The 25,153-nt window shown below is 53.5% G+C and overlaps 1 protein-coding gene across 2 annotated transcripts in view; it reads right to left on the bottom strand.

Annotated features, from left to right (window-relative positions):
• The window catches only part of ATL3 (atlastin GTPase 3), a 109,465-nt gene that overhangs the window by 15,856 nt on the left and 68,456 nt on the right, over positions 1 to 25,153 (bottom strand). For both annotated transcript variants that reach the window (XM_075326676.1, XM_075326675.1), the window contains exons 10-11: positions 18,897 to 18,953; positions 18,737 to 18,808 (exon numbers count right to left, since the gene is read on the bottom strand). In XM_075326676.1, coding sequence (XP_075182791.1) covers positions 18,737 to 18,808; positions 18,897 to 18,953 — 129 coding nt within the window. The remainder of the gene's footprint in view (positions 1 to 18,736; positions 18,809 to 18,896; positions 18,954 to 25,153) is intronic.

Here is a 25,153-nt window from a genome sequence, read left to right as displayed (position 1 = left end):
CATCACCCTACCACCACCGCCCTGCCTCGTGACCCTGCTCCACCACCGCTGCTGCCTGCTCCCGGTAAGACACCACCAGATTATAAGACAGACCTGTTTTTTTCTTTTACCTTTTAGCTCTTCTAAATATGGGGTGAGTCTTATAATCCAGTGCGTCTTATAAAACGAAAAAAGAGAATTTTGTTTACTTACCGTAAATTCTTTTTCTTATAGTTCCGACATGGGAGACCCAGACCATGGGTGTATAGATTCTGCCTCCGGAGGACACACAAAGTACTACACTAAAAAGTGTAGCTCCTCCCTCCTAGCATATACACCCCCTGGATAACCAAATCTAGCCAGTTTAGTGCAAAAGCTGAAGGAGGACATCCACCCACAAGTAGAGATAGAGCAAAACCCGGAACAACCGGAACCTCTGTCTACAACAACAGCCGGTGATAACACGCGGAACAAGAAACTGCCAACAGGCAACAGGGAGGGTGCTGGGTCTCCCATGTCGGAACTATAAGAAAAAGAATTTACGGTAAGTAAACAAAATTCTCTTTTTCTTCATCGTTCCTTATGGGAGACACAGACCATGGGACGTCTCAAAGCAGTCCATGGGTGGGAATAAACAGAAAACTGAGAAGTAGGCGAAACCTATCTTCACAAATGGGTGACAGCCGCCTGAAGGATGCGTCTGCCCAAGCTCGCATCTGCCGAAGCATGAGCATGCACTTGGTAGTGCTTCGAAAAGGTATGCAGACTGGACCAAGTGGCAGCCTGACAGACCTGCTGAGCCGTAGCCTGGTGCCTGAAAGCCCAAGAGGCACCGACAGCTCTGGTCGAGTGTGCCTTGATCCCCGGCGGGGGAGGCACTTGAGTACACTGGTAGGCATCGGAAATGGCCGACCTAATCCAACGAGCTAGGGTCGGCTTAGAAGCCGAGAGGCCCTTCCGCCGACCAGTGGTCAGCACAAAAAGAGAGGTGCAGCGGTGCGAGACACATAGATCCGGAGTGCCCGCACCAGATCCAGAGTATGCAACGCTTTTTCAAAGCGATGAACAGGAGCCGGACAAAAGGAAGGCAGGGAAATGTCCTGGTTAAGGTGGAAAGGAGAAACCACCTTAGGAAGAAAGTCCGGAGTCGGACGGAGAACCACCTTGTCTTGATGAAAAACCAAAAAAGGTGACTCCGAAGAGAGCGCAGCCAAATCAGAGACTCTCCTGAGGGAAGTTATGGCCACTAGAAAGACCACTTTCTGTGAAAGACGAGACAAAGAAACCTCCCTAAGTGGCTCAAAAGGGGGTTTCTGCAAGGCCGTGAGGACCAGAATAAGGTCCCAGGGATCCAGAGGCCGCCGGTAAGGCGGAATGATGTGAGATGCGCCCTGCATGAAGGTGCGCACCTGAGCCAGCCGGGCGATACGCCGCTGGAACAACACTGACAGAGCCGAGACCTGTCCCTTGAGGGAATTGAGGGATAGTCCTAGCTGCAGACCAGACTGCAGGAAGGACAAAGGGTCGGCAGGGAAAAAGGCCAAGGGGCATGGCCGGAAGAACGACATCAGGACAGGAAAATTCTCCAAATCCTGTGGTAAATTTTGGCCGAGGAAGACTTCCGAGCCTGAGTCATAGTGGAGATGACTTCGGGAGGAATGCCGGAAGCCGTCAGGATCCAGGACTCAAGAGCCACGCCGTCAATCTGAGAGCTGCAGAATTCTGGCGGAAAAACAGACCTTGTGAGAGAAGGTCTGGGCGGTCCGGGAGATGCCACGGCACCTCTACGGACAGACGGAGCAGGTCTGGGTACCAAGCTCGCCTGGGCCAGTCTGGAGCAATGAGTATGACCCGACGGCCCTCCATTCTGATCTTGCGCAGGACTCTGGGCAAGAGAGCTAGAGGGGGAAACATGTAAGACAGACGGAACTGGGACCAATCCTGAACCAGCGCGTCCGCTGCAAAGGCCTGAGGATTGTGGGAGCGAGCCACGTAAACCGGGACCTTGTTGTTGTGCCGGGATGCCATTAGATCCACTTCCGGAGTGCCCCACTTGCGGCACATCGACCGGAACACTGCCGGATGCAGAGCCCACTCGCCGTTGTCCACGGTTTGACGGCTGAGATAATCTGCCTCCCAGTTTTCAACGCCTGGGATGTGGACTGCGGATATGGTGGACTTGGAGTCCTCCGTCCACTGAAGGATGCGTTGAACCTCCAACATTGCCAGGCGGCTGCGAGTCCCGCCCTGGTGATTGATGTAGGCAACTGCTGTCGCGTTGTCTGACTGGACTCGAATGTGCTTGCCCGCCAACAGGTGGTGAAAGGCTACGAGAGCTAAGAGCACAGCTCTGATTTCCAGCACATTGATCGAGAGGGCTGATTCGGACGGAGTCCAAGTGCCCTGTGCTCAGTGGTGGAGAAATACTGCTCCCCAGCCGGATAGACTGGCATCCGTGGTGAGGATCACCCAGGACGGGGTCAGGAAGGAGCGTCCCTGAGACAGAGAGAGGGGCCGAAGCCACCACTGAAGAGAGCTCCTGGTCTGTGGCGACAGAGCCACCAACCTGTGCAAGGAAGAAGTCCGCTTGTCCCAACAGCGGAGAATGTCCAGCTGCAGAGGACGCAGATGGAACTGGGCAAGGGGAACCGCTTCCATTGACGCCACCATCTGACCCAGCACCTGCATGAGGTGCCTGATGGAATGACGGCGGGGCCTCAACAGAGAGCGCACCGCCAGATGGAGGGACTGCTGTTTGACTAAGGGCAGCTTCACAAGTGCCGGCAGAGTCTCGAATTGCATCCCTAGGTACGTGAGTTTTTGGGTCGGGGTCAGAGTGGACTTGGGCAGATTGACAAGCCACCCGAATTGAACAAGAGTGGCGAGAGTGAGCGAGACACTCCGTTGACAGTCTGCACTGGATGAAGCCTTGACTAGAAGGTCGTCCAGATAAGGAATCACTGCCAACCCCTGGAGGTGCAGAACCGCAACCACTGCTGCCATGACCTTGGTGAATACTCGAGGGGCCGTGGCTAACCCGAAGGGGAGAGCCACGAATTGGAAATGTTCCTCTCCGATTGCAAAACGTAGCCAACGCTGGTGTGAAACTGCAATTGGCACATGCAGATAGGCATCTCTGATGTCGATGGACGCCAGGAAATCTCCTTGGGTCATTGAGGCAATGACTGATCGCAGAGACTCCATGCGAAAGTGCCGCACCTGAACATGCTTGTTGAGAAGCTTGAAATCCAGGATGGGCCGGAAGGAACCGTCCTTTTTGGGGACTAGGAAGAGATTTGAGTAAAAACCTCTGAACCGTTCCCTGGCGGGAACCGATACAATTACTCCGTTGGCCTGCAAGGATGCCACGGCCTGTGAGAAGGCGGCGGCCTTGGAGCAGGGGGGAGTTGACAGAAAAAATCTGTTTGGCGGGCTGGAAGAGAACTCTATCCTGTAGCCGTGGGAGATGATATCCCGCACCCACTGATCGGAGACGTGTTGAAACCACACGTCGCCAAAGTGGGAGAGCCTGCCACCGACCAAGGACGTTGCTGGCTCGGCCAGATAGTCAAGAGGAGGCTGCCTTGGTGGCAGCAGCTCCTGCGGACTTTTGTGGACGCGGCTTCTTGCGCCAGGTGGGCTTCTGGTCCTTGGCTGAGTTAGTGGACGAGGCCGAGGGCTTAGAGGACGACCAGTTAGAGGAACGAAAGGAACGAAACCTCGACTGGTTACTGCCCTGGACAGGTTTCCTGGATTTAGTCTGTGGCAAGGAAGTACTCTTCCCGCCAGTAGCCTCCTTAATTATTTCATCCAGTTGTTCACCGAACAGCCTGGACCCAGCAAATGGGAGCCCAGCAAGGTACTTCTTTGAGGAAGCATCTGCCTTCCACTGTCGAAGCCACAAGATCCTGCGGATAGCGAGGGAATTAGCAGAGGCCACCGCAGTGCGGTGAGAGGCCTCCAGCATGGTAGACATGGCGTAGGCTGAAAAGGCTGAAGCCTGGGAAGTTAAGGCAACCAATTCAGGCATAGAGTCCCTAGTGAGGGAATGCATCTCCTCTAGAGAAGCAGAGATGGCTTTGAGAGCCCACACTGCTGCAAAGGATGGGGAGAACGAGGCCCCTGCCGCCTCATAGACAGACTTGGCCAGGAGGTCAACCTGGTGGTCAGTGGGATCCTTAAGTGAGGTGCCATCAGCTAAGATAGAACGGTCCGGGCTGAGAGTCTAGACACCGGAGGGTCTACCTTTGGTGAGTGAGCCCACTCCTTGACCACCTCTGGTGGAAAAGGAAAACGGTCATCAGAACCACGCTTTGGGAAGCGTTTGTCAGGACAGGCTCTGGGCTTGGACACAGTGGCTTGAAAACTGGAGTGGTTAAAGAACACACTCCTTGTTCTCTTAGGCAAGGTAAACTGGTGCTTTTCTGCCAGAGAGGGTTGCTTCTCCGATACTGGCGGATTGAGGTCCAGTACAGAATTAATGGACGCAATCAAATCACTCACATCTGCATCACCCTCGGTCAGATCAATGGGACACATGGAGGTAGCGTCCGAGCCCCCAGTAAAGACATCCTCCTCGTCCTGCGAGTCGGCTGTGAATCGGAGCCGCGGGACGAGGAAGGAGAGGGGACCCTGCGTCTCCTTTTAGGAGGACGGGGTCTGGGAGCAGATGAAGAATCCTCTGTGAGCTCTGCAGAGCGAGCCGAAGCAGCAGAGGCGCCCTGAGAAGGGGGCTGATGCATGGCCAGCAGAGTACGGGACAGCTGTCCCATGGAGTCGGCAAAGGACTGGGAGATAGACTTAGAAAACAATTCTACCCAAACCGGGGGTTCAGCCACCGGGGCCGGAGAAGCCGGAGGGACCACTGGGGAGACTCCAGGCTGAGGCACCACCATGTTAGAGCAGGCATCACAATGAGGATATGTGCTCGGTTCAGGCAGTACGAGCTTACATGCAGTGCATATTGAGTACAGCCTTGCAGCCTTGCTCCTAGTGTGAGACATGCTGCTGAGGTGGAGGCTCTGCAGTAAAGAACACACTCCTTCAGAATGACCCCCAGAGAGTGTATAAGAAGGTCCACAACCAGAGGTTGTGGCTTACCAGACCGTTTTGTGTGCCCTCCGGATCCCACAGCTCGGACCCCCAGACAGGTTGCAGAGATGCAGCAGCCAGCGCCGATCAGTGTGAGAACGCTGATAAAATGGCGCCGGAGTGAGGAGGGGGGGGGCGGGGCCTAGTCCAAGAGCGGGAACCGGAGGGCCAAGGAGATATACAGGGGAGGGAAACATCTCCTCAGAGAGGAGTGTCCTCCCCTGTGCTGAACGGCCGGTGGGCGGCGCCGCACTGTCCCTCTGCATGACTGACATGCAGGGGCAGTGAAAACGAAAGTAGGCCGCAGCCGAAGCCGGGGCCTAAATTTTACAATGCGGCCGGCGCGCAGGCACCCTCGGCGCGGTTCTCTGGTGAAAACCGGAGAACCGGCCGGAAATGTCACAAAGGTTACATAACACACTCTCCCCAACATTAAAGTGCAAGGGACCCCCCTGACAATAACGTCTCAATACTTAGCTTGTGAGACGCAGGGCCAGGTCCCTGAGGGATGAGTGCTCCGTCCGGCAGGGTCCTGAAAGGGCTGCGGATGGAGACCGGTCTCCTGCAAAGCAGTGAGAACCGTGCTGGCTCCCACTTCAAGCCAGAGCCCGAGGGATGGTGAAGGAGCGCGGCATGTAAGGCTCCAGCCTTGAAATCAACCTTAACAGCACCGCCGACACAGTGGGGTGAGAAGGGACATGCCGGGAGTCCAGGCTTGGACCCGATTTTCTTCAAACTCTTTAAAATCAGAAATCAGATGAGAATGCATGTGTGGATGTGTGCCTCCTGAACACAAAGCATTGAACTGGCTAGATTTGGTTATCCAGGGGGTGTATATGCTAGGAGGGAGGAGCTACACTTTTTAGTGTAGTACTTTGTGTGTCCTCCGGAGGCAGAAGCTATACACCCATGGTCTGGGTCTCCCATAAGGAACGATGAAGAAAATACGGTATTCAAGTTTGGTGTTATTCGTACCAAATACCTGGTACTATCTCAGTATTTGTCATAAATGGCAAACTGAATGCAAGCCAATGGGGAACCCAAGCATTTTTCTTGAAGATTTCCCAGAAAAATGCTCAGGTTCCCCTTTGACTTCCATTAGGTTAATTATTCGTGATGAATGCTGGAATACTACTAGGTTTTTGGTACGAATGATCAGAAAATTTAGTATTCGCTCATCACTAGTTCTCACCCATTCACGGGCTAGGTTGTAAATTGATCAATGGCGGTCCGACTGGTGGTCACACTGGTCCAATGATTCTTCATCAAACTACTAGATATAGCCAAGTACAGCGTTTGGCTTTTTCCAGCAGTCCCATAGACAATGAATGAAGCAGTGGTGTGCACATCTAGCCACTGCTCCATTTAGTATTGCCCCCATTCTGAAAAAATGGGGAAATCCAGAGGTCGGACCCCACAGATCAGCAGGTTATCAGCTATGCTATGTATAGCCAATAATGTCTAAAGATGGGAATAACCTTTCAGTGAGCTGTAACGAAGTGTGGTTTTTGCTATGATTGACTTAATCCAACCTGATCGATTATGGAGACCAATAGAGTCGAGCAAAACGATTCACAGGACCATGGACAAGCAGTTACAGCAGAAGTCCTTGGTGTCCGGACCACAGCAGTGCAAACCTCTGCAACATTGTCGACACCTTTTCCAAATTGGCGGACCCCCCCTCCCCCCCCCCCCCCCCCCCCCGAGAGTTCATTACATTGCAAGAATGCCACAAATGAAGGGAATTTTGTTTACTTACCGTAAATTCCTTTTCTTCTAGCTCCTATTGGGAGACCCAGACAATTGGGTGTATAGCTTCTGCCTCCGGAGGCCACACAAAGTATTACACTTTAAAAAGTGTAACCCCTCCCCTCTGCCTATACACCCTCCCGTGCATCACGGGCTCCTCAGTTTTGGTGCAAAAGCAGGAAGGAGGAAACTTATAAATTGGTCTAAGGTAAATTCAATCCGAAGGATGTTCGGAGAACTGAAACCATGAACCAAAAGAACAATTCAACATGAACAACATGTGTACACAAAAGAACAACCAGCCCGAAGGGCACAGGGGCGGGTGCTGGGTCTCCCAATAGGAGCTAGAAGAAAAGGAATTTACGGTAAGTAAACAAAATTCCCTTCTTCTTTGTCGCTCCATTGGGAGACCCAGACAATTGGGACGTCCAAAAGCAGTCCCTGGGTGGGTAAAAGAATACCTCGATAAAAAGAGCCGAAAACGACCCCCTCTTACAGGTGGGCAACCGCCGCCTGAAGGACTCGCCTACCTAGACTGGCGTCTGCCGAAGCATAGGTATGCACCTGATAGTGTTTCGTGAAAGTGTGCAGACTAGACCAGGTAGCTGCCTGACACACCTGCTGAGCCGTAGCCCGGTGCCGCAATGCCCAGGACGCACCCACGGCTCTGGTAGAATGGGCTTTCAGCCCCAAAGGAAGCGGAAGCCCAGAAGAACGGTAGGCTTCAAGAATCGGTTCCTTGATCCACCGAGCCAAGGTTGACTTGGAAGCCTGCGAACCCTGACGCTGGCCAGCGACAAGGACAAAGAGCGCATCTGAACGGCGCAGGGGCGCCGTGCGAGACACGTAGAGCCGGAGAGCTCTCACCAGATCTAACGAGTGCAAATCCTTTTCACATTGGTGAACTGGATGAGGGCAAAATGAAGGTAAGGAGATATCCTGATTGAGATGAAAAGGGGATACCACCTTAGGGAGAAATTCCGGGACCGGACGCAGAACCACCTTATCCTGGTGAAAAACCAGGAAGGGGGCTTTGCATGACAGCGCTGCCAGCTCCGACACTCTACGGAGCGATGTAACTGCCACTAGAAATGCCACCTTCTGCGAAAGACGTGATAAAGAGACATCCCGCAGCGGCTCGAAAGGTGGTTTCTGAAGAGCCGTTAGCACCCTGTTAAGATCCCAGGGTTCCAGCGGACGCTTGTAAGGTGGGACTATGTGGCAAACTCCCTGCAGGAACGTGCGGACCTGCGGAAGCCTGGCTAGACGCTTTTGAAAAAATACGGATAGCGCCGATACATGTCCCTTGAGAGAGCCGAGAGACAAACCCTTGTCCATTCCGTAAGGCAAAGGGCCAGGGAGAAAAACCCTTATCAGAGCACCAGGATAAGAAGATCCTCCAAGACCTGTGATAGATCTTGGCGGACGTTTGTTTCCTGGCCTGTCTCATAGTGGCAATGACATCTTGAGATAACCCTGAGGACGCTAGGAGCCAGGACTCAATGGCCACACAGTCAGGTTGAGGGCCGCAGAATTCAGATGGAAAAACGGCCCTTGAGACAGCAAGTCTGGGCGGTCTGTGAGCGCCCACGGTTGACCCACCGTGAGATGCCACAGATCCGGGTACCACGACCGCCTCAGCCAATCTGGGGCGACGAGAAGGGCGAGACGACAGTCGGACCTGATCTTGCGCAGCACTCTGGGCAGCATCGCCAGAGGAGGAAATACATAGGGCAGTCGAAACTGCGACCAATCCTGAACTAATGCGTCCGCCGCCAGAGCTCTGTGATCTTGAGACCGGGCCATGAATGCCGGGACTTTGTTGTTGTGCCGTGATGCCATGAGATCGACGTTCGGCGTTCCCCAGCGGCGACAGATCTCTCGAAACACGTCTGGGTGAAGAGACCATTCCCCCGCGTCCATGCCCTGTCGGCTGAGAAAATCTGCTTCCCAGTTTTCTACGCCCGGGATGTGAACTGCGGAGATGGTGGAAGCTGTGGCTTCCACCCACTGCAGAATTCGTCGGACTTCCTGGAAGGCTTGACGACTGCGAGTGCCGCCTTGGTGGTTGATGTATGCGACGGCAGTGGCGTTGTCCGACTGGATCCGGATCTGCCTGCCCTCCAGCCACCGATGAAAGGCCAATAGGGCTAGATACACTGCCCTTATCTCCAGAATATTGATCTGAAGGGATGACTCTATCGGAGTCCAGGTTCCCTGAGCCCTGTGGTGGAGAAAAACCGCCCCCCACCCTGACAGGCTCGCGTCCGTCGTGACCACAGCCCAGGTGGGGGGTAGGAAGGATTTTCCCTGCGATAGAGAGTTGGGAAGGAGCCACCACTGAAGTGATGTCTTGGTTGCAAGGGAAAGAGAGACGTTCCTGTCGAGTGAAGTCGACCTCCTGTCCCATTTGCGGAGAATGTCCCACTGGAGTGGCCGCAGATGGAATTGCGCGAAGGGCACTGCCTCCATCGCTGCCACCATCTTCCCCAGGAAGTGCATGAGGCGCCTCAAGGGGTGTGACTGACCCCGCAGAAGAGATTGCACCCCTGCCTGCAGCGAAAGCTGCTTGTCCAGCGGTAGCATGACTACTGCTGACTGAGTATGAAACTCCATCCCAAGGTACGTCAGTGATTGGGTCGGTGTCAACTTGGATTTTGGGAAGTTGATGATCCACCCGAACTGCTGGAGAGTCGCCAGAGTGACGGAAAGGCTGTTTTGCCACGCCATCTGAGAGGGTGCCCTGACCAGAAGATCGTCTAAGTAGGGAATGACCGAGTGGCCCTGAGAGTGTAGGACCGCCACAACAGATGCCATGACCTTGGTGAACACCCGTGGGGCTGTCGCCAGGCCGAAAGGCAATGCCACGAACTGAAGGTGTTCGTCCCCGATGGCGAAACGCAAAAAGCGTTGATGTTCGGGTGCGATCGGCACATGGAGATAAGCATCCTTGATGTCGATCGATGCTAGGAAGTCTCCATGTGACATCGAAGCGATGACAGAGCGGAGAGACTCCATCCGAAACCGTCTGGTGCTCACATGTCTGTTGAGCAGTTTGAGGTCCAGAACGGGACGGAACGAGCCGTCCTTCTTTGGCACCACAAACAAGTTGGAGTAAAAGCCGGATTGGGGCTTGGCGGAGGGACGAAAGGACCGAAACCTCGATTGTATTTTCCGTTGCTGAGGTCTCTTTGGTTTGGACTGGGGTAAGGAGGAGTCCTTTCCCTTGGATTCCTTAATAATCTCATCCAATCGTTCACCAAACAAGCGGTCGCCAGCAAACGGCAAACCGGTTAAGAACCTCTTGGAAGCCGAGTCTGCCTTCCATTCGCGCAGCCACATGGCCCTGCGGACTGCCACAGAGTTAGCGGATGCCACCGCTGTACGGTAGCAGAGTCTAAAACTGCGTTCATGGCGTAGGAAGAAAAAGCTGACGCCTGAGAAGTCAAAGATGCAACCTGCGGAGCAGAATTACGTGTGACCGCATTAATCTCAGCCAGACAAGCTGAGATAGCTTGTAGTGCCCACACGGCTGCAAAGGCCGGGGCAAAAGACGCGGCCGTGGCTTCATAGATGGATTTTACCAGGAGCTCTATCTGCCTGTCAGTGGCATCCTTTAGCGATGATCCATCTGCAACCGATACCACAGATCTAGCCGCCAATCTAGAGACTGGAGGATCCACCTTGGGACATTGAGCCCAACCCTTAACCACGTCTGAGGGGAAGGGGTAACGTGTGTCAGTAAGGCGCTTAGTAAAGCGCTTGTCCGGAACCGCTCTGGGCTTCTGGACAGCATGAAGTTAGAGTGATCGAAAAACGCACTCCGTGTACGTTTAGGGAACCGAAACTGGTGTTTCTCCTGCTGAGAAGTCGACTCCTCTACCGGTGGCGGCGGGGGAGAGATATCTAACACCTGGTTGATGGACGAGATAAGGTCATTTACTATGGCGTCCCCTTCAGGTGTATCAAGATTGAGAGCAACGTCAGTGTCAGAGCCCTGAGCTGCGACGTCCGCCTCATCCTCCAGAGAGTCCTCACGCTGGGAACCCGAGCAGCGTGAAGAAGTCGGGGAAGATTCCCAGCGGGCCCGCTTAGCCGGTCTGGGACTGTGGTCCGGGCCGGAGTCCTCCACGTGAGACCTAGGGCCCCCCCTGGGAACGTGCTGCGGCGCGGACAGAGAGGGGCCTGGAGGTGAAGATCCAACAGGGCCCGGGGCTTGTGTAAGGACCGGTCTGGACTGCAAAGCTTCAAGCAGCTTGGCAGACCATTTGTCCATAGACTGAGCCATGGATTGTGAGAGTGACTCAGAGAGTTTTTCAGCAAAAACTGCAAACTCTGTCCCTGCCGCCTGGACAGGGGGAGCAAGGGGTTCTACCTGAGCCAAGGGGCCCACTAGTGACCGAGGCTCGGGTTGAGGAAGCAAAACAGGGGTTGAGCATTGCTCACAGTGAGGGTAGGTGGAACCCGTAGGTAACTTAGCCGCACAAGAGGTACAGGTCGCAAAATAACCCTGTGGCTTGGCACCCTTGCTCCTTGTGGACGACATGCTGTTGTCTCCTAGGAGAGTGATCACTGAGGGTATATGGGAAGGGTATACAGCCCGACCGAACAGAAATGAAGGGAATTTTGTTTACTTACCGTAAATTCCTTTTCTTCTAGCTCTAATTGGGAGACCCAGACAATTGGGGTGTATAGCTTCTGCCTCCGGAGGCCGCACAAAGTATTACACTCAAAAGTGTTAAGCCCCTCCCCTTCTGCCTATACTCCCCCCGTGCTCCCACGGGCTCCTCAGTTTTGGTGCAAAAGCAAGAAGGAGGAAAAAGAATTATAAACTGGTTTAAAGTAACTTCAATCCGAAGGAATATCGGAGAACTGAAACCATTCAACATGAACAACATGTGTACACAAAAAAACAGGGCGGGTGCTGGGTCTCCCAATTAGAGCTAGAAGAAAAGGAATTTACGGTAAGTAAACAAAATTCCCTTCTTCTTTGTCGCTCTATTGGGAGACCCAGACAATTGGGACGTCCAAAAGCAGTCCCTGGGTGGGTAAATTAATACCTCGTAAGAGAGCCGTAAAACGGCCCTTTCCTACAGGTGGGCAACCGCCGCCTGAAGGACTCGTCTACCTAGGCTGGCATCCGCCGAAGCATAGGTATGCACCTGATAGTGCTTCGTGAAAGTGTGCAGGCTCGACCAGGTAGCCGCCTGACACACCTGCTGAGCCGTAGCCTGGTGCCTCAAAGCCCAGGACGCGCCCACGGCTCTGGTAGAGTGGGCCTTCAGCCCTGAGGGAACCGGAAGCCCAGCCGAACGGTAAGCTTCGATAATTGGCTCCTTGATCCACCGAACCAGGGTTGATTTGGAAGCCTGTGACCCTTTACGCTGGCCAGCGACAAGGACAAAGAGTGCATCCGAGCGGCGCAGGGGCGCCGTATGAGAAATGTAGAGTCTGAGTGCTCTCACCAAATCTAACAAGTGCAAATCCTTTTCACATTGGTGAACTGGATGAGGACAAAAAGAGGGTAAGGAGATATCCTGATTGAGATGAAAAGGGGGATACCACCTTAGGGAGAAAATCCGGAACCGGACGTAGAACCACCTTGTCCTGGTGAACACCAGGAAAGGGGCTTTGCACGACAATGCTGCTAGCTCAGACACTCTCCGAAGAGAAGTGACTGCTACAAGAAAAACCACTTTCTGCGAAAGTCGTGAGAGGGAAATCTCTCTCATTGGCTCGAATGGTGGTTTCTGAAGAACCATCAGAACCCTGTTTAGATCCCAGGGTTCTAACGGCCGCTTGTAAGGTGGAACGATGTGACAAACCCCCTGCAGGAACGTGCGTACCTGTGGAAGTCTGGCTAGGCGCTTCTGGAAAAACACAGAGGGCGCTGAGACTTGTCCCTTAAGGGAGCCGAGCGACAAACCCTTTTCCAGTCCAGATTGAAGGAAGGACAGAAAAGTAGGTAATGCAAATGGCCAGGGAGAAAAACCCTGAACAGAGCACCATGACAGAAAAAAAATTTTTCACGTCCTGTGAAAGATCTTGGCGGACGTTGGTTTCCTAGCCTGTCTCATAGTGGCAATGACGTCTTGAGATAACCCTGAAGACGCTAGGGTCCAGGACTCAATGGCCACACAGTCAGGTTGAGGGCCGCAGAATTCAGATGGAAAAACGGCCCTCGAGATAGCAAGTCTGTTCGGTCTGGTAGTGTCCACGGTTGGCCGACCGTGAGATGCCACAGATCCGGGTACCACGACCTCCTTGGCCAGTCTGGAGCGACGAGGATGACGCGGCGGCAGTCGATCCTGATCTTGCGTAACACTCTGGGCAACAGTGCCAGCGGAGGAAACACATAAGGGAGCTGAAACTGCGACCAATCCTGAACTAAGGCGTCTGCCGCCAGAGCTCTGGGATCTTGAGACCGTGCCATGAACATTGGTATCTTGTTGTTGTGCCGGGACGCCATGAGGTCGACGTCCGGCACCCCCCAGCAGCAACAGATCTCCTGAAACACGTCCGGGTGAAGGGACCATTCCCCTGCGTCCATGCCCTGGCAACTGAGATAATCTGCTTCCCAGTTTTCCACGCCTGGGATGTGAACTGCGGATATGGCGGATGCCGTGGCTTCCACCCACATCAAAATCCGCCGGACTTCCTGGAAGGCTTGCCGGCTGCGTGTGCCGCCTTGGTGGTTGATGTATGCCACCGCTGTGGAATTGTCCGACTGAATTCGGATCTGCTTGCCCTCCAGCCACTGCTGGAACGCTTTCTGGGCAAGATACACTGCCCTTATTTCCAGAACATTGATCTGAAGCGAGGACTCTTGCTGGGTCCACGTACCCTGAGCCCTGTGGTGGAGAAAAAACGCTCCCCACCCTGACAGACTCGCGTCCGTCGTGACTACTTCCCAGGATGGGGGAAGGAAGGATTTCCCCTTCGATAATGAAGTGGGAAGAAGCCACCACCGAAGGGAAGCTCTGGTCGCCTGAGAGAGGGAGACGGTCCTGTCGAGGGACGTCGTCTTCCTGTCCCATTTGCGTAGGATGTCCCATCGAAGGGGACGCAGGTGAAACTGCGCGAAGGAAACTGCCTCCATTGCTGCCACCATCTTCCCCAGGAAGTGCATGAGGCGCCTCAAGGGGTGTGACTGGCCTTGAAGGAGAGATTGTACCCCTTTCTGAAGTGACTACTGCTTGAACAGCGGAAGCTTCACTATCGCTGAGAGGGTATGAAACTCCATACCAAGATATGTCAGCGAGTGGGCCGGTGTCAGATTTGACTTTGGAAAATTGATGATCCACCCGAAACCCTGGAGAGTCTTCAGGGAAGCGTCGAGACTGCGTTCGCATGCCTCTTGAGAGGGTGCCTTGATCAGCATCCAAGTACTGGATCACCGAGTGACCCTGCGAGTGTAGGAGCGCTACTACAGTAGCCATAACCTTGGTAAAAACCCGTGGGGCTGTTGCCAGGCTGAACGGCAGTGCCACGAATTGCAAGTGTTCGTTTCCTATGGCGAAGCGCAAGAAGCGCTGGTGCTCTGGAGCAATCGGTACGTGGAGATAAGCATCTTTGATATCGATCGATGCAAGGAAATCTCCTTGGGACATTGAGGCGATGACGGAGCGGAGGAATTCCATCCTGAACCGTCTGGTTTTTACATGTTTGTTGAGCAGTTTCAGGTCCAGGACCGGGCGGAAAGACCCGTCCTCCTTTGGGACCACAAACAAGTTGGAGTAAAAACCGTGGCTCAGTTACTGAAGAGGAACCGGGATCACCACTCCTTCTGCCTTCAGAGTGCGCAGCGCGTGCAGAAGAGCCTCGGCTCGCTAGGGAGGCGGGGATGACCTGAAGAATCGAGTCAGGGGACGAGAGGTGAACTCTATCTTGTAACCGTGAGACAGAATGTCTCTCACCCAGCGGTCTTTTATTTGTGGCAGCCAGGTGTCGCAAAAGCGGGAGAGCCTGCCACCGACCGAGGATGCTACTAGAGGAGGTCGAAAGTCATGAGGAAGCCGCTTTGTTAGCGGCGCCTCCGGTGGCCTTTTAAGGACGTGACTTAGACCGCCATGCATCAGAGTTCCTTTGTCCTTTCTGAGACCTTTTGGACGAGGAGAATTGGGACCTGCCCGCGCCCTGAAAGGACCGAAACCTCGACTGCCCTCTCCTCTGTTGGGGTATGTTCTGTTTGGGCTGGGGTAAGGATGTATCCTTTCCCTTGGATTGGTTGATGTTTCATCCAGACGCTCGCCAAACAGCCTGTCGCCAGAAATTGGCAAACTGGTTAAGCGCTTTTTTGGAAACAGAATCTGCCTTCCATTCCCGTAGCCACAAGGCCCTGCGGAGTACCACCGAATTGGCGGCCGCGACCGCCGTACGGCTCGCAGAGTCCAGGACAGCAATAATAGCGTAAGACGCAATTGCCGAGGTCTGTGTGGTAATGGATGCCACTTGTGGCGCGGCCGTGCATGTGGCTGCTTCAATTTGCGCTTGACCTGCTGAGATAGCTTGTAGCGCCCATACGGCTGCGAATGCTGGGGCAAAAGAAGCGCCGATAGCTTCATAGATGGATTTCAACCAGAGCTCCATCTGCCTGTCGGTGGCATCTTTGAGCGAGGCCCCCTCTTCCACTGCAAGTATGGATCTAGCCGCCAGTCTGGAGATTGGAGGATCCACTATGGGACACTGAGTCCAACCTTTAACCACGTCAGGGGAAAAAGGATAACGTGTATCCTTAAGGCGCTTAGAAAAACGCTTATCTGGACAAGCATGATGATTCTGGAGTGCCTCTCTGAAATCAGAGTGGTCTAGAAACATACTCGGTGTATGAGAAGCTGACTCCTCCGCCGGAGGAGCTGAGGGAGAAATATCCAGCATTTGATCGATGGACGCAATAAGAACGTTCACTATGGCGTCCCCGTCTGGAGTATTAAGATTGAGAGCGCCCTCAGGATCAGAATCCTGATCAGCTGTCTCCGCATCATCAACCAGAGATTCCCCCCGCTGAGACCCTGAACAATATGATGTCGAGGGAAATTCTAAGCGAGCCCACTTAGTCGGTCTGGGGCTGGGGTCTAAGTCAGAACCCTCAGCCTGGGATGTATGAGATACCCCGGGAGGACTTGGTCCAACTGAGGGGGGCCAGGGGACAATGATTCAACAGAGTCCCTTTGCTGAGATACCGGCCTGGACTGCAAGGCTTCTAGTATCTTAGCCATAGTCTCAGAGAGTTTTGCAAACTCCGTCCCCGTCACTAGGACAGTGTCAACAGGTGGCTCCCCCTGGGCCCCTCTTAGCAGGGGCCCTGGCTGAAGAATTGTCACAGGGGCCCAACAATGCACACAATGAGGGTCAATGGAACCTGCCGGCAGCTGGGTCGTACAAGCGACGCAGGCAGCATAATAAGCCTGTGTTTTGGCACCCCTGCCTTTTGTGGGCGCCCTGAGTAACACAATAGGGTATATAGCCAGAATGAACTGTGCTCATACAGTGTAAAATATATACTATAAACAAATAATGTATCAATACACTACAGCACCATGGGGCTAGCACCACAGGTGCTGCTTACCATCCGCCTAAAGCGGTTATGAGGCCACCAGAGACCGTGTCTGGGTCTCCCAGGGTTTGTCCCTCTCTGCAGCGTCGTAGGAGCTGACAGGAAATGGCTGCGGCGTCCTGACGAGAGGAGGGAGCCGTGGCCGAGGTGCTCACACTGTGCACAGTGAGGGGGGTGGAGTATGGAAATCATACTCCAGCCCTCAGTGCTGCTCGTTCCGTGCAGCGTCCCGCCCTTCCCCTGCCTGTCAGGGCTGAGGGCGGGAGAAAGGGAAACTAGGCCGCAAGCAAGCCGGGGACTCGAGTATAAGCGTGGCCGCCGTAAAAGCGCGGCCGACGCCGAAGTCCCCGGCGAACTACAAGTCCCAGCCGCGCCGCAGTTTCCCATGGCAGCGGCGGTTAGCGCGGTAGCCCCTACATATAAACACACTCAGCGACGCTGAGTGTGTAATGGCACAGTTTAACCCGGTCAGTGCTGCGGTTCCGGGTGCACTAGCACACCCAGCAAAGCTGAGGTGTTGCCGTGCGCGGTCCCCACAGGAATACAGAGTACCTTCACGTAGCAGGGCCATGTCCCTGAACGGTACCCGGCTCCTATCCAGCAGGCTCCACAGGAGTTGTGGATGAAGCACGGTCTCAGTGCCTGGAGACCGATAGGATCCCACTTCACCCAGAGCCCTGAGGGGGATGGGGAAGGAAAGCAGCATGTGGGGTCCAGCCTCTGTACCCGCAATGGATACCTCAACCTTAACAACACCGCCGACAAGAGTGGGGTGAGAAGGGAGCATGCTGGGGGCCCTATATGGGCCCACTTTTCTTCCAACCGACATAGTCAGCAGCTGCTGCTGACTAAACTGTGGAGCTGTGCTGTGCGTGTCTGACCTCCTTCGCACAAAGCAAAAAACTGAGGAGCCCGTGGGAGCACGGGGGGTGTATAGGCAGAAGGGGAGGGGCTTAACACTTTTGAGTGTAATACTTTGTGCGGCCTCCGGAGGCAGAAGCTATACACCCCAATTGTCTGGGTCTCCCAATAGAGCGACAAAGAAATATAAATATATATATTATCTAATCCGGCACCCTAAGGGGACCAGCACCGGGTGACCGGTGTGGCTTACCGACCGCTAAAAAGCGGAGTGTGTGTCCTCCAGATTCCCTGCCTTAGGTCTCCCAGCGTTGCAGAGCTCTTTCCAGGAAATCCTCCACAGGCAGAATGCCAAAGAAATGGCTGCCGGAGCTCTCAGGGGAGGAGTGGAGCCGTGGGCGGTGTTAGAAAAAGTGCGGGAATCTGGAGTCCCCACAGTGATCAGTGAGGGGGGAGGAAACATACAGGATGCTCCGGCCCTCACAGCCGACGTCAGGCCGGCCGTCCCGCCCTTACCCCTGATAGACAGGCCCGGGGGCGGGAGTTTTGCTACTAGGCCGCAATTGAAGCCGGGGACTAAATTTAAGACCGCGGCCGACAAACAGGCACGGTCGGCGCGGAAGTCCGCTGGCCGTCACAAATAAGCAGCTGCTGCAGCGGGATGAAGGCGCTCCATGCACATGCCCCATGGGGATACAGAGTACCTTAGTGATGCAGGGCCCGGTCCCTGAGGATAAATAAACTCCTGTCCGACAGATTCCCACAGGGGCTGCGGAGGGAGCACGGTCCCAGTGGATGGATGACTGCTCAGGATCCCACTTCTCCCAGAGCCGCTAAGGGATGGTGAAGGAGACGGCATGAGGCTCCGGCCTTTGTACCCGCAATGGGTACCTCAACCTTAACAGCACCGCCGACTTAGTGGGGTGAGAAGGGAACATGCCGGGGGCCCCGTGGGGGCCCACTTTTCTTCCAACCGACATAACTAATCTGAGAATTCATGAGTGGATGTGTGCCTCCTTCCACACAAAGCATAAAACTGAGGAGCCCGTGATGCACGGGAGGGTGTATAGGCAGAGGGGAGGGGTTACACTTTTTAAAGTGTAATACTTTGTGTGGCCTCCGGAGGCAGAAGCTATACACCCAATTGTCTGGGTCTCCCAATGGAGCGACAAAGAAAGAGAAGGTTCCTAGCCCTCTGGTCCTGCAAATCTTTTTCCTCAACTCTAGTGGCCAAAATGTCACAGTTAAAGTCAGTGACTAGCTGCAGCAGTCTCATGTCAGTCCAGGCAGAGAAGAAAGTACATAGACCAGCAGCGAAACTGGGAAGAGTAGGACCGTGAGCGGTGGGGAGTCTCTAAGATGACGGCAATGGTCTTTACATTTTTTGGAAAAATTAAAAAAAAAAAAAAAAAAACAAACAAAAAAAAACAAACAACAAACTGTCCGGACAAACCCTTTCCATACACCATGACCATGAAGAAAATGTCTAAACACACTCACTTTCTCCATGCTGCTGTTGTATAAATCCTTAGCTGAAGCCACGGCTGCCAGGTTATTGGCTTCTGCAGTTGCCTAAGAAGAGAGCGGAAAGTTTGTAAAGCACAAAACAACATGGAAGGAACTTGTGCGAGTCCGGCAAGCGATGCGGTGCGACTCGTACCTGCAGCATGGATTTGGGATGGGGCAAATCTTCACCTTGATAAATCTTTATGTAAGCCTTATAAAAAAAAAATATAAAAAAACAAAAGAAATAATCACATTACTAATCTAAAAGTTTCATTCTTTAATTACAACTGAGCACCCATAACAAATTAAAGATTGTGTCTAATACAATTATAAGTAAATATTTATTTAATCAATTAACCGATGATGTGTCAGTCGGAGAAGGCTATGTTCATACAAACAAATTTATGGACGGACCCTCATATACCCAATGATAGAATATCTGCTCATGCACATGGGCTATTTTTTACCCTTATGATCTATTTATTTAGCCCCGGCTAATAGTGGGGTGCTCCTGCCCTCATCAGCCCTACAGGGGGCACATAGAGCTGGTCAAGTCTGCAATTTGTAGATGTGACTAGTCAAAACTTTATAATGGACGTCTGAACTTAGTCTAAGGCCAGGGCCACACGGGGCACTACTGCGATCCTCGCATGACACTCTGCTCACGCTGGCGAGTGTCACTGCGACTGAGGTCCGATCTTGTGATCAGACCACAGCTGTGGGGTGAGGGCCGGCTCTAAGGAGGGACGGACCGGCTCTAAGGAGGGACGGACCGGCTCTAAGGAGGGACGGACCGGCGCTAAGGAAGGACGGGAGAGATTTATCTCCCTCTCGCCTCCGTTGCCGGCTATTGCCATTCTCGTTCTGCACTCAATTTTTCTCTCACCCCATACACTTGAATGGGTGCGAGAGAAACAAGGATTGCATTGCACCCGCAGCATGCTGCGACTGTTTTCTGGGTCTGATTAGGGGGCTGAGAAAACAATCGCTCATGGGAGCTGACACATAGGCTAATATTGGTCCGAGTGGAATGTGATGTTTTATCGCATTCCACTTGCTCCGATTTTCATGCCGTGTGCCTTAGACCTAAAAGGTAAGTTTGTGTATAATTTTATTTTCTATTCCAGTGTTAAAATCTAGAGAAAGTTAAGTCTGACCACGTCTACAGTTCAGCTTTTTGGCAGCTGTTTTATTTGTCACTTTTAAAGGGAACCTGTCACCAGATTTGGCCCCTATAAGCTGCAGCCACCACCAGAATACTGTTTATAAGAGCCCAGGCTGTTGTGTACAATGTAAAGAAGGGAATTTTGTTTACTTACCGTAAATTCCTTTTCTTCTAGCTCCAATTGGGAGACCCAGACAATTGGGTGTATAGCTTCTGCCTCCGGAGGCCACACAAAGTATTACACTTAAAAGTGTAAAGCCCCTCCCCTTCTGCCTATACACCCCCCGTGCATCACGGGTTCCTCAGTTTTAGTGCAAAAGCAAGAAGGAGGAAAGCTAATAAATTGGTTTAAAGTAACTTCAATCCGAAGAAATTTCGGAGAACTGAAACCATTCAACATGAACAACATGTGTACACGAAAAAACAACAGCCCGAAGGGAACAGGGCGGGTGCTGGGTCTCCCAATTGGAGCTAGAAGAAAAGGAATTTACGGTAAGTAAACAAAATTCCCTTCTTCTTTGTCGCTCCATTGGGAGACCCAGACAATTGGGACGTCCAAAAGCTGTCCCTGAGTGGGTAAAATAATACCTCGTAATAGAGCCGTAAAACGGCCCGTTCCTACAGGTGGACAACCGCCGCCTGAAGGACTCGTCTACCTAGGCTGGCATCCGCCGAAGCATAGGTATGCACCTGATAGTGTTTGGTGAAAGTGTGCAGGCTCGACCAGGTAGCCGCCTGGCACACCTGCTGAGCCGTAGCCTGGTGCCGCAAAGCCCAGGACGCACCCACGGCTCTGGTAGAATGGGCCTTCAGCCCTGAGGGAACCGGAAGTCCAGAAGAACGGTAGGCTTCGAGAATTGGTTCCTTGATCCACCGAGCCAGGGTGGATTTGGAAGCCTGTGACCCCTTACGCTGACCAGCGACAAGGACAAAGAGTGCCTCCGAGCGGCGCAGGGGCGCCGTACGGGAAATGTAGATTCTGAGTGCTCTCACCAGATCTAACAAATGCAAATCCCTTTCACATTGATGAACTGGATGAGGACAAAAAGAAGGTAAGGAGATATCCTGATTGAGATGAAAGGTGGATACCACCTTAGGAAGAAATTCCGGAACCGGGCGCAGCACCACATTGTCCTGGTGAAACACCAGGAAAGGAGCCTTGCATGACAACGCTGCTAGCTCAGACACTCTCCGAAGTGATGTGACTGCTACTAGGAAGACCACCTTCTGCGAAAGGCGAGAAAGAGAAATATCCTTCAAAGGCTCGAAAGGTGGCTTCTGAAGGGCCCTCAGAACCCTGTTCAGATCCCAGGGTTCTAACGGCCGCCTGTAAGGAGGGACAATGTGACAAACCCCCTGCAGGAACGTGCGTACCTGAGAAAGCCTGGCAAAACGCTTCTGAAAGAACACAGAAAGCGCTGAGACTTGTCCCTTAAGGGAGCCGAGCGACAAACCTTTTTCCAATCCTGATTGAAGAAAGGAAAGAAAAGTGGGCAAGGCAAATGGCCAGGGAGAAAACCCCTGATCAGAGCACCAAGATAAGCATATTTTCCACGTCCTGTGGTAGATCTTGGCAGACGTTGGTTTCCTGGCCTGTCTCATAGTGGCAATGACCTCTTGAGATAACCCTGAAGACGCTAGGATCCAGGACTCAATGGCCACACAGTCAGGTTGAGGGCCGCAGAATTCAGATGGAAAAAACGGCCCTTGAGATAGCAAGTCTGGTCGGTCTGGTAGTGCCCACGGTTGGCCCACCGTGAGATGCCACAGATCCGGGTATCACGACCTCCTCGGCCAGTCTGGAGCGACGAGAATGGCGCGGCGGCAGTCTGACCTGATCTTGCGTAACACTCTGGGCAACAGTGCCAGAGGTGGAAACACATAAGGGAGATGAAACTGCGACCAATCCTGAACTAAGGCGTCTGCCGCCAGAGCTCTGTGATCGTGAGATCGTGGCATGAATGCCGTGACCTTGTTGTTGTCCCGGGACGCCATTAGGTCGACGTCCGGCACCCCCCAGCGGCAACGGATCTCCTGAAACACGTCCGGGTGAAGGGACCATTCCCCTGCGTCCATGCCCTGGCGACTGAGAAAATCTGCTTCCCAGTTTTCTACGCCCGGTATGTGAACTGCGGATATGGTTGAGGCCGTGGCTTCCACCCACATCAAAATCCGCCGGACTTCCTGGAAGGCTTGCCGACTGCGTGTTCCGCCTTGGTGGTTGATGTAAGCCACCGCTGTGGAGTTGTCCGACTGAATTCGGATCTGCTTGCCTTCCAGCCACTGCTGGAACGCTTTTAGGGCAAGATACACTGCCCTGATCTCCAGAACATTGATCTGAAGGGAGGACTCTTGCTGAGTCCACGTACCCTGAGCCCTGTGGTGGAGAAAGACTGCTCCCCACACTGACAGACTCGCGTCCGTCGTGACCACCTCCCAGGATGGGGGTAGGAAGGATTTCCCCTTCGACAATGAAGTGGGAAGAAGCCACCACCGAAGGGAAGCTTTGGCTGCCTGAGAGAGGGAGACGTTCCTGTCGAGGGACGTCGACTTCCTGTCCCATTTGCGTAGGATGTCCCATTGAAGAGGACGCAGGTGAAACTGCGCGAAAGGGACTGCCTCCGTTGCTGCCACCATCTTCCCTAGGAAGTGCATGAGGCGCCAGAGGGGTGTGACTGGCCTTGAAGGAGAGATTGCACCCCTGTCTGTAGTGAACGCTGTTTGTTCAGCGGAAGCTTCACTATCGCTGAGAGAGTATGAAACTCCATGCCAAGATATGTCAGCGATTGGGCAGGTGTCAGATTTGACTTTGGAAAATTGATGATCCACCCGAAACTCTGGAGAGTCTCCAGAGTAGCGTTGAGGCTGTGTTGGCATGCCTCTTGAGAGGGTGCCTTGACCAGCAGATCGTCTAAGTAAGGGATCACCGAATGACCCTGAGAGTGGAGGACCGCTACTACTGTAGCCATGACCTTGGTGAAAACCCGTGGGGCTGTCGCCAGGCCGAACGGCAGTGCCACGAACTGAAGGTGTTCGTCTCCTATGGCGAAGCGCAGGAAGCGCTGATGCTCTGGAGCAATCGGTACGTGGAGATAAGCATCTTTGATATCGATCGATGCAAGGAAATCTCCTTGGGACATTGAGGCGATGACGGAGCGGAGGGATTCCATCCGGAACCGCCTGGTCTTTACGTGTTTGTTGAGCAGTTTTAGGTCCAGGACAGGACGGAAAGACCCGTCCTTCTTTGGAACCACAAACAAGTTGGAGTAAAAACCGTGACCCTGTTGCTGAAGAGGAACCGGGACCACCACTCCTTCTGCCTTCAGAGTGCCCACCGCCTGCAGAAGAGCATCGGCTCGCTCGGGAGGCGGAGATGTTCTGAAGAATCGAGTCGGAGGACGAGAGCTGAACTCTATCTTGTAACCGTGAGACAGAATGTCTCTCACCCAACGGTCTTTTACCTGTGGCAGCCAGGTGTCGCAAAAGCGGGAGAGCCTGCCACCGACCGAGGATGCGGTGTGAGGAGGCCGAAAGTCATGAGGAAGCCGCCTTGGTAGCGGCACCTCCGGCGGTCTTTTTAGGACGTGACTTAGACCGCCATGAATCGGAGTTCCTCTGATCCTTCTGCGGCCTTTTGGACGAGGAGAATTGGGGCCTGCCCGCGCCCCGAAAGGACCGAAACCTCGACTGTCCCCTCCTCTGTTGGGGTATGTTCGGTTTGGCCTGGGGTAAGGATGTATCCTTTCCCTTGGATTGTTTGATGATTTCATCCAATCGCTCACCAAACAAGCGGTCGCCAGAAAATGGCAAACTAGTTAAGCACTTTTTGGAAGCAGAATCTGCCTTCCATTCCCGTAGCCACAAGGCCCTGCGTATTGCCACCGAATTGGCGGATGCAACCGCCGTACGGCTCGCAGAGTCCAGGACAGCATTAATAGCGTAGGACGCAAATGCCGACGTCTGAGAGGTTAGGGACGCCACTTGCGGCGCAGACGTACGTGTGACTGTGTCAATTTGCGCTTGACCCGCTGAGATAGCTTGGAGTGCCCATACGGCTGCGAATGCTGGAGCAAAAGACGCGCCGATAGCTTCATAGATGGATTTCAACCAGAGCTCCATCTGTCTGTCAGTGGCATCTTTGAGTGAAGCCCCATCTTCCACTGCAACTATGGATTAGCCGCCAGTCTGGAGATTGGAGGATCCACCTTGGGACACTGAGCCCAGCCCTTGACCACGTCAGGGGGGAAGGGATAACGTGTATCCTTAAGGCGCTTGGAAAAACGCTTATCTGGACAAGCTCGGTGTTTCTGGACTGCTTCTCTGAAGTCAGAGTGGTCCAGAAACATACTCGTTGTACGCTTGGGAAACCTGAAGCGGAATTTCTCCTGCTGAGAAGCTGACTCCTCCACTGGAGGAGCTGAGGGAGAAATATCCAACATTTGATTGATGGACGCGATAAGATCATTCACTATGGCGTCCCCATTAGGAGTATCAAGGTTGAGAGCGGCCTCAGGATCAGAATCCTGATCAGTTACCTCCGCTTCATCATACAGAGAGTCCTCCCGCTGAGACCCTGAACAATGTGATGATGTCGAGGGAATTTCCCAGCGAGCTCGCTTAAGCGGTCTGGGGCTGCGGTCCGTGTCAGAGACCTCACCCTGGGATCTATGAGACACCCCGGGAGCACATTGTTGTTCCAACTGAGGGGGACCAGGGTGCAATGATTCAACAGTGCCCATGGTCTGAGATACCGGTCTGGACTGCAAGGCTTCTAGTATCTTAGCCATAGTCTCAGAAAGTCTATCAGTAAAAACTGCAAACTCCGTCCCCGTCACCTGGACAGTGTTAGCAGGTGGTTCCCCCTGGGCCACCCTTAGCAGAGGCTCCGGCTGAGAAAGTGCCACAGGGGCCGAGCATTGCACACAATGAGGGTCGGTGGAACCTGCCGGTAGTATAGCCGTACATGCGGCGCAGGCAGCATAGTAAGCCTGTGCTTTGGCACCCTTGCTTTTTGCGGACGAATGCTGTTGTCTCCTCTGGGCAATCCAGGAGGGTATATAGCCAAAATCAACCGTGCACCATACAAAGTAAAGTGTAGCCTATAAGCATATAAATCTATATGTACACTTCTGCACTAGTGGGGCCAGCACCTCAGGTGCTGCTTACCGCCCGCTCAAAGCGGTTGTGTGATCACCAGAATCCCTGTCCTGGGCTCCCAGAGCTTGTCTCCCCTCTCCAGCGTCAGA

This window comes from Anomaloglossus baeobatrachus, chromosome 10, assembly GCF_048569485.1.
Source record: "Anomaloglossus baeobatrachus isolate aAnoBae1 chromosome 10, aAnoBae1.hap1, whole genome shotgun sequence".
Classification (NCBI taxonomy): domain Eukaryota; kingdom Metazoa; phylum Chordata; class Amphibia; order Anura; family Aromobatidae; genus Anomaloglossus; species Anomaloglossus baeobatrachus.
Note: the sequence above shows the minus strand (reverse complement) of the source record. Positions and strands in the feature narration are given on the sequence as shown.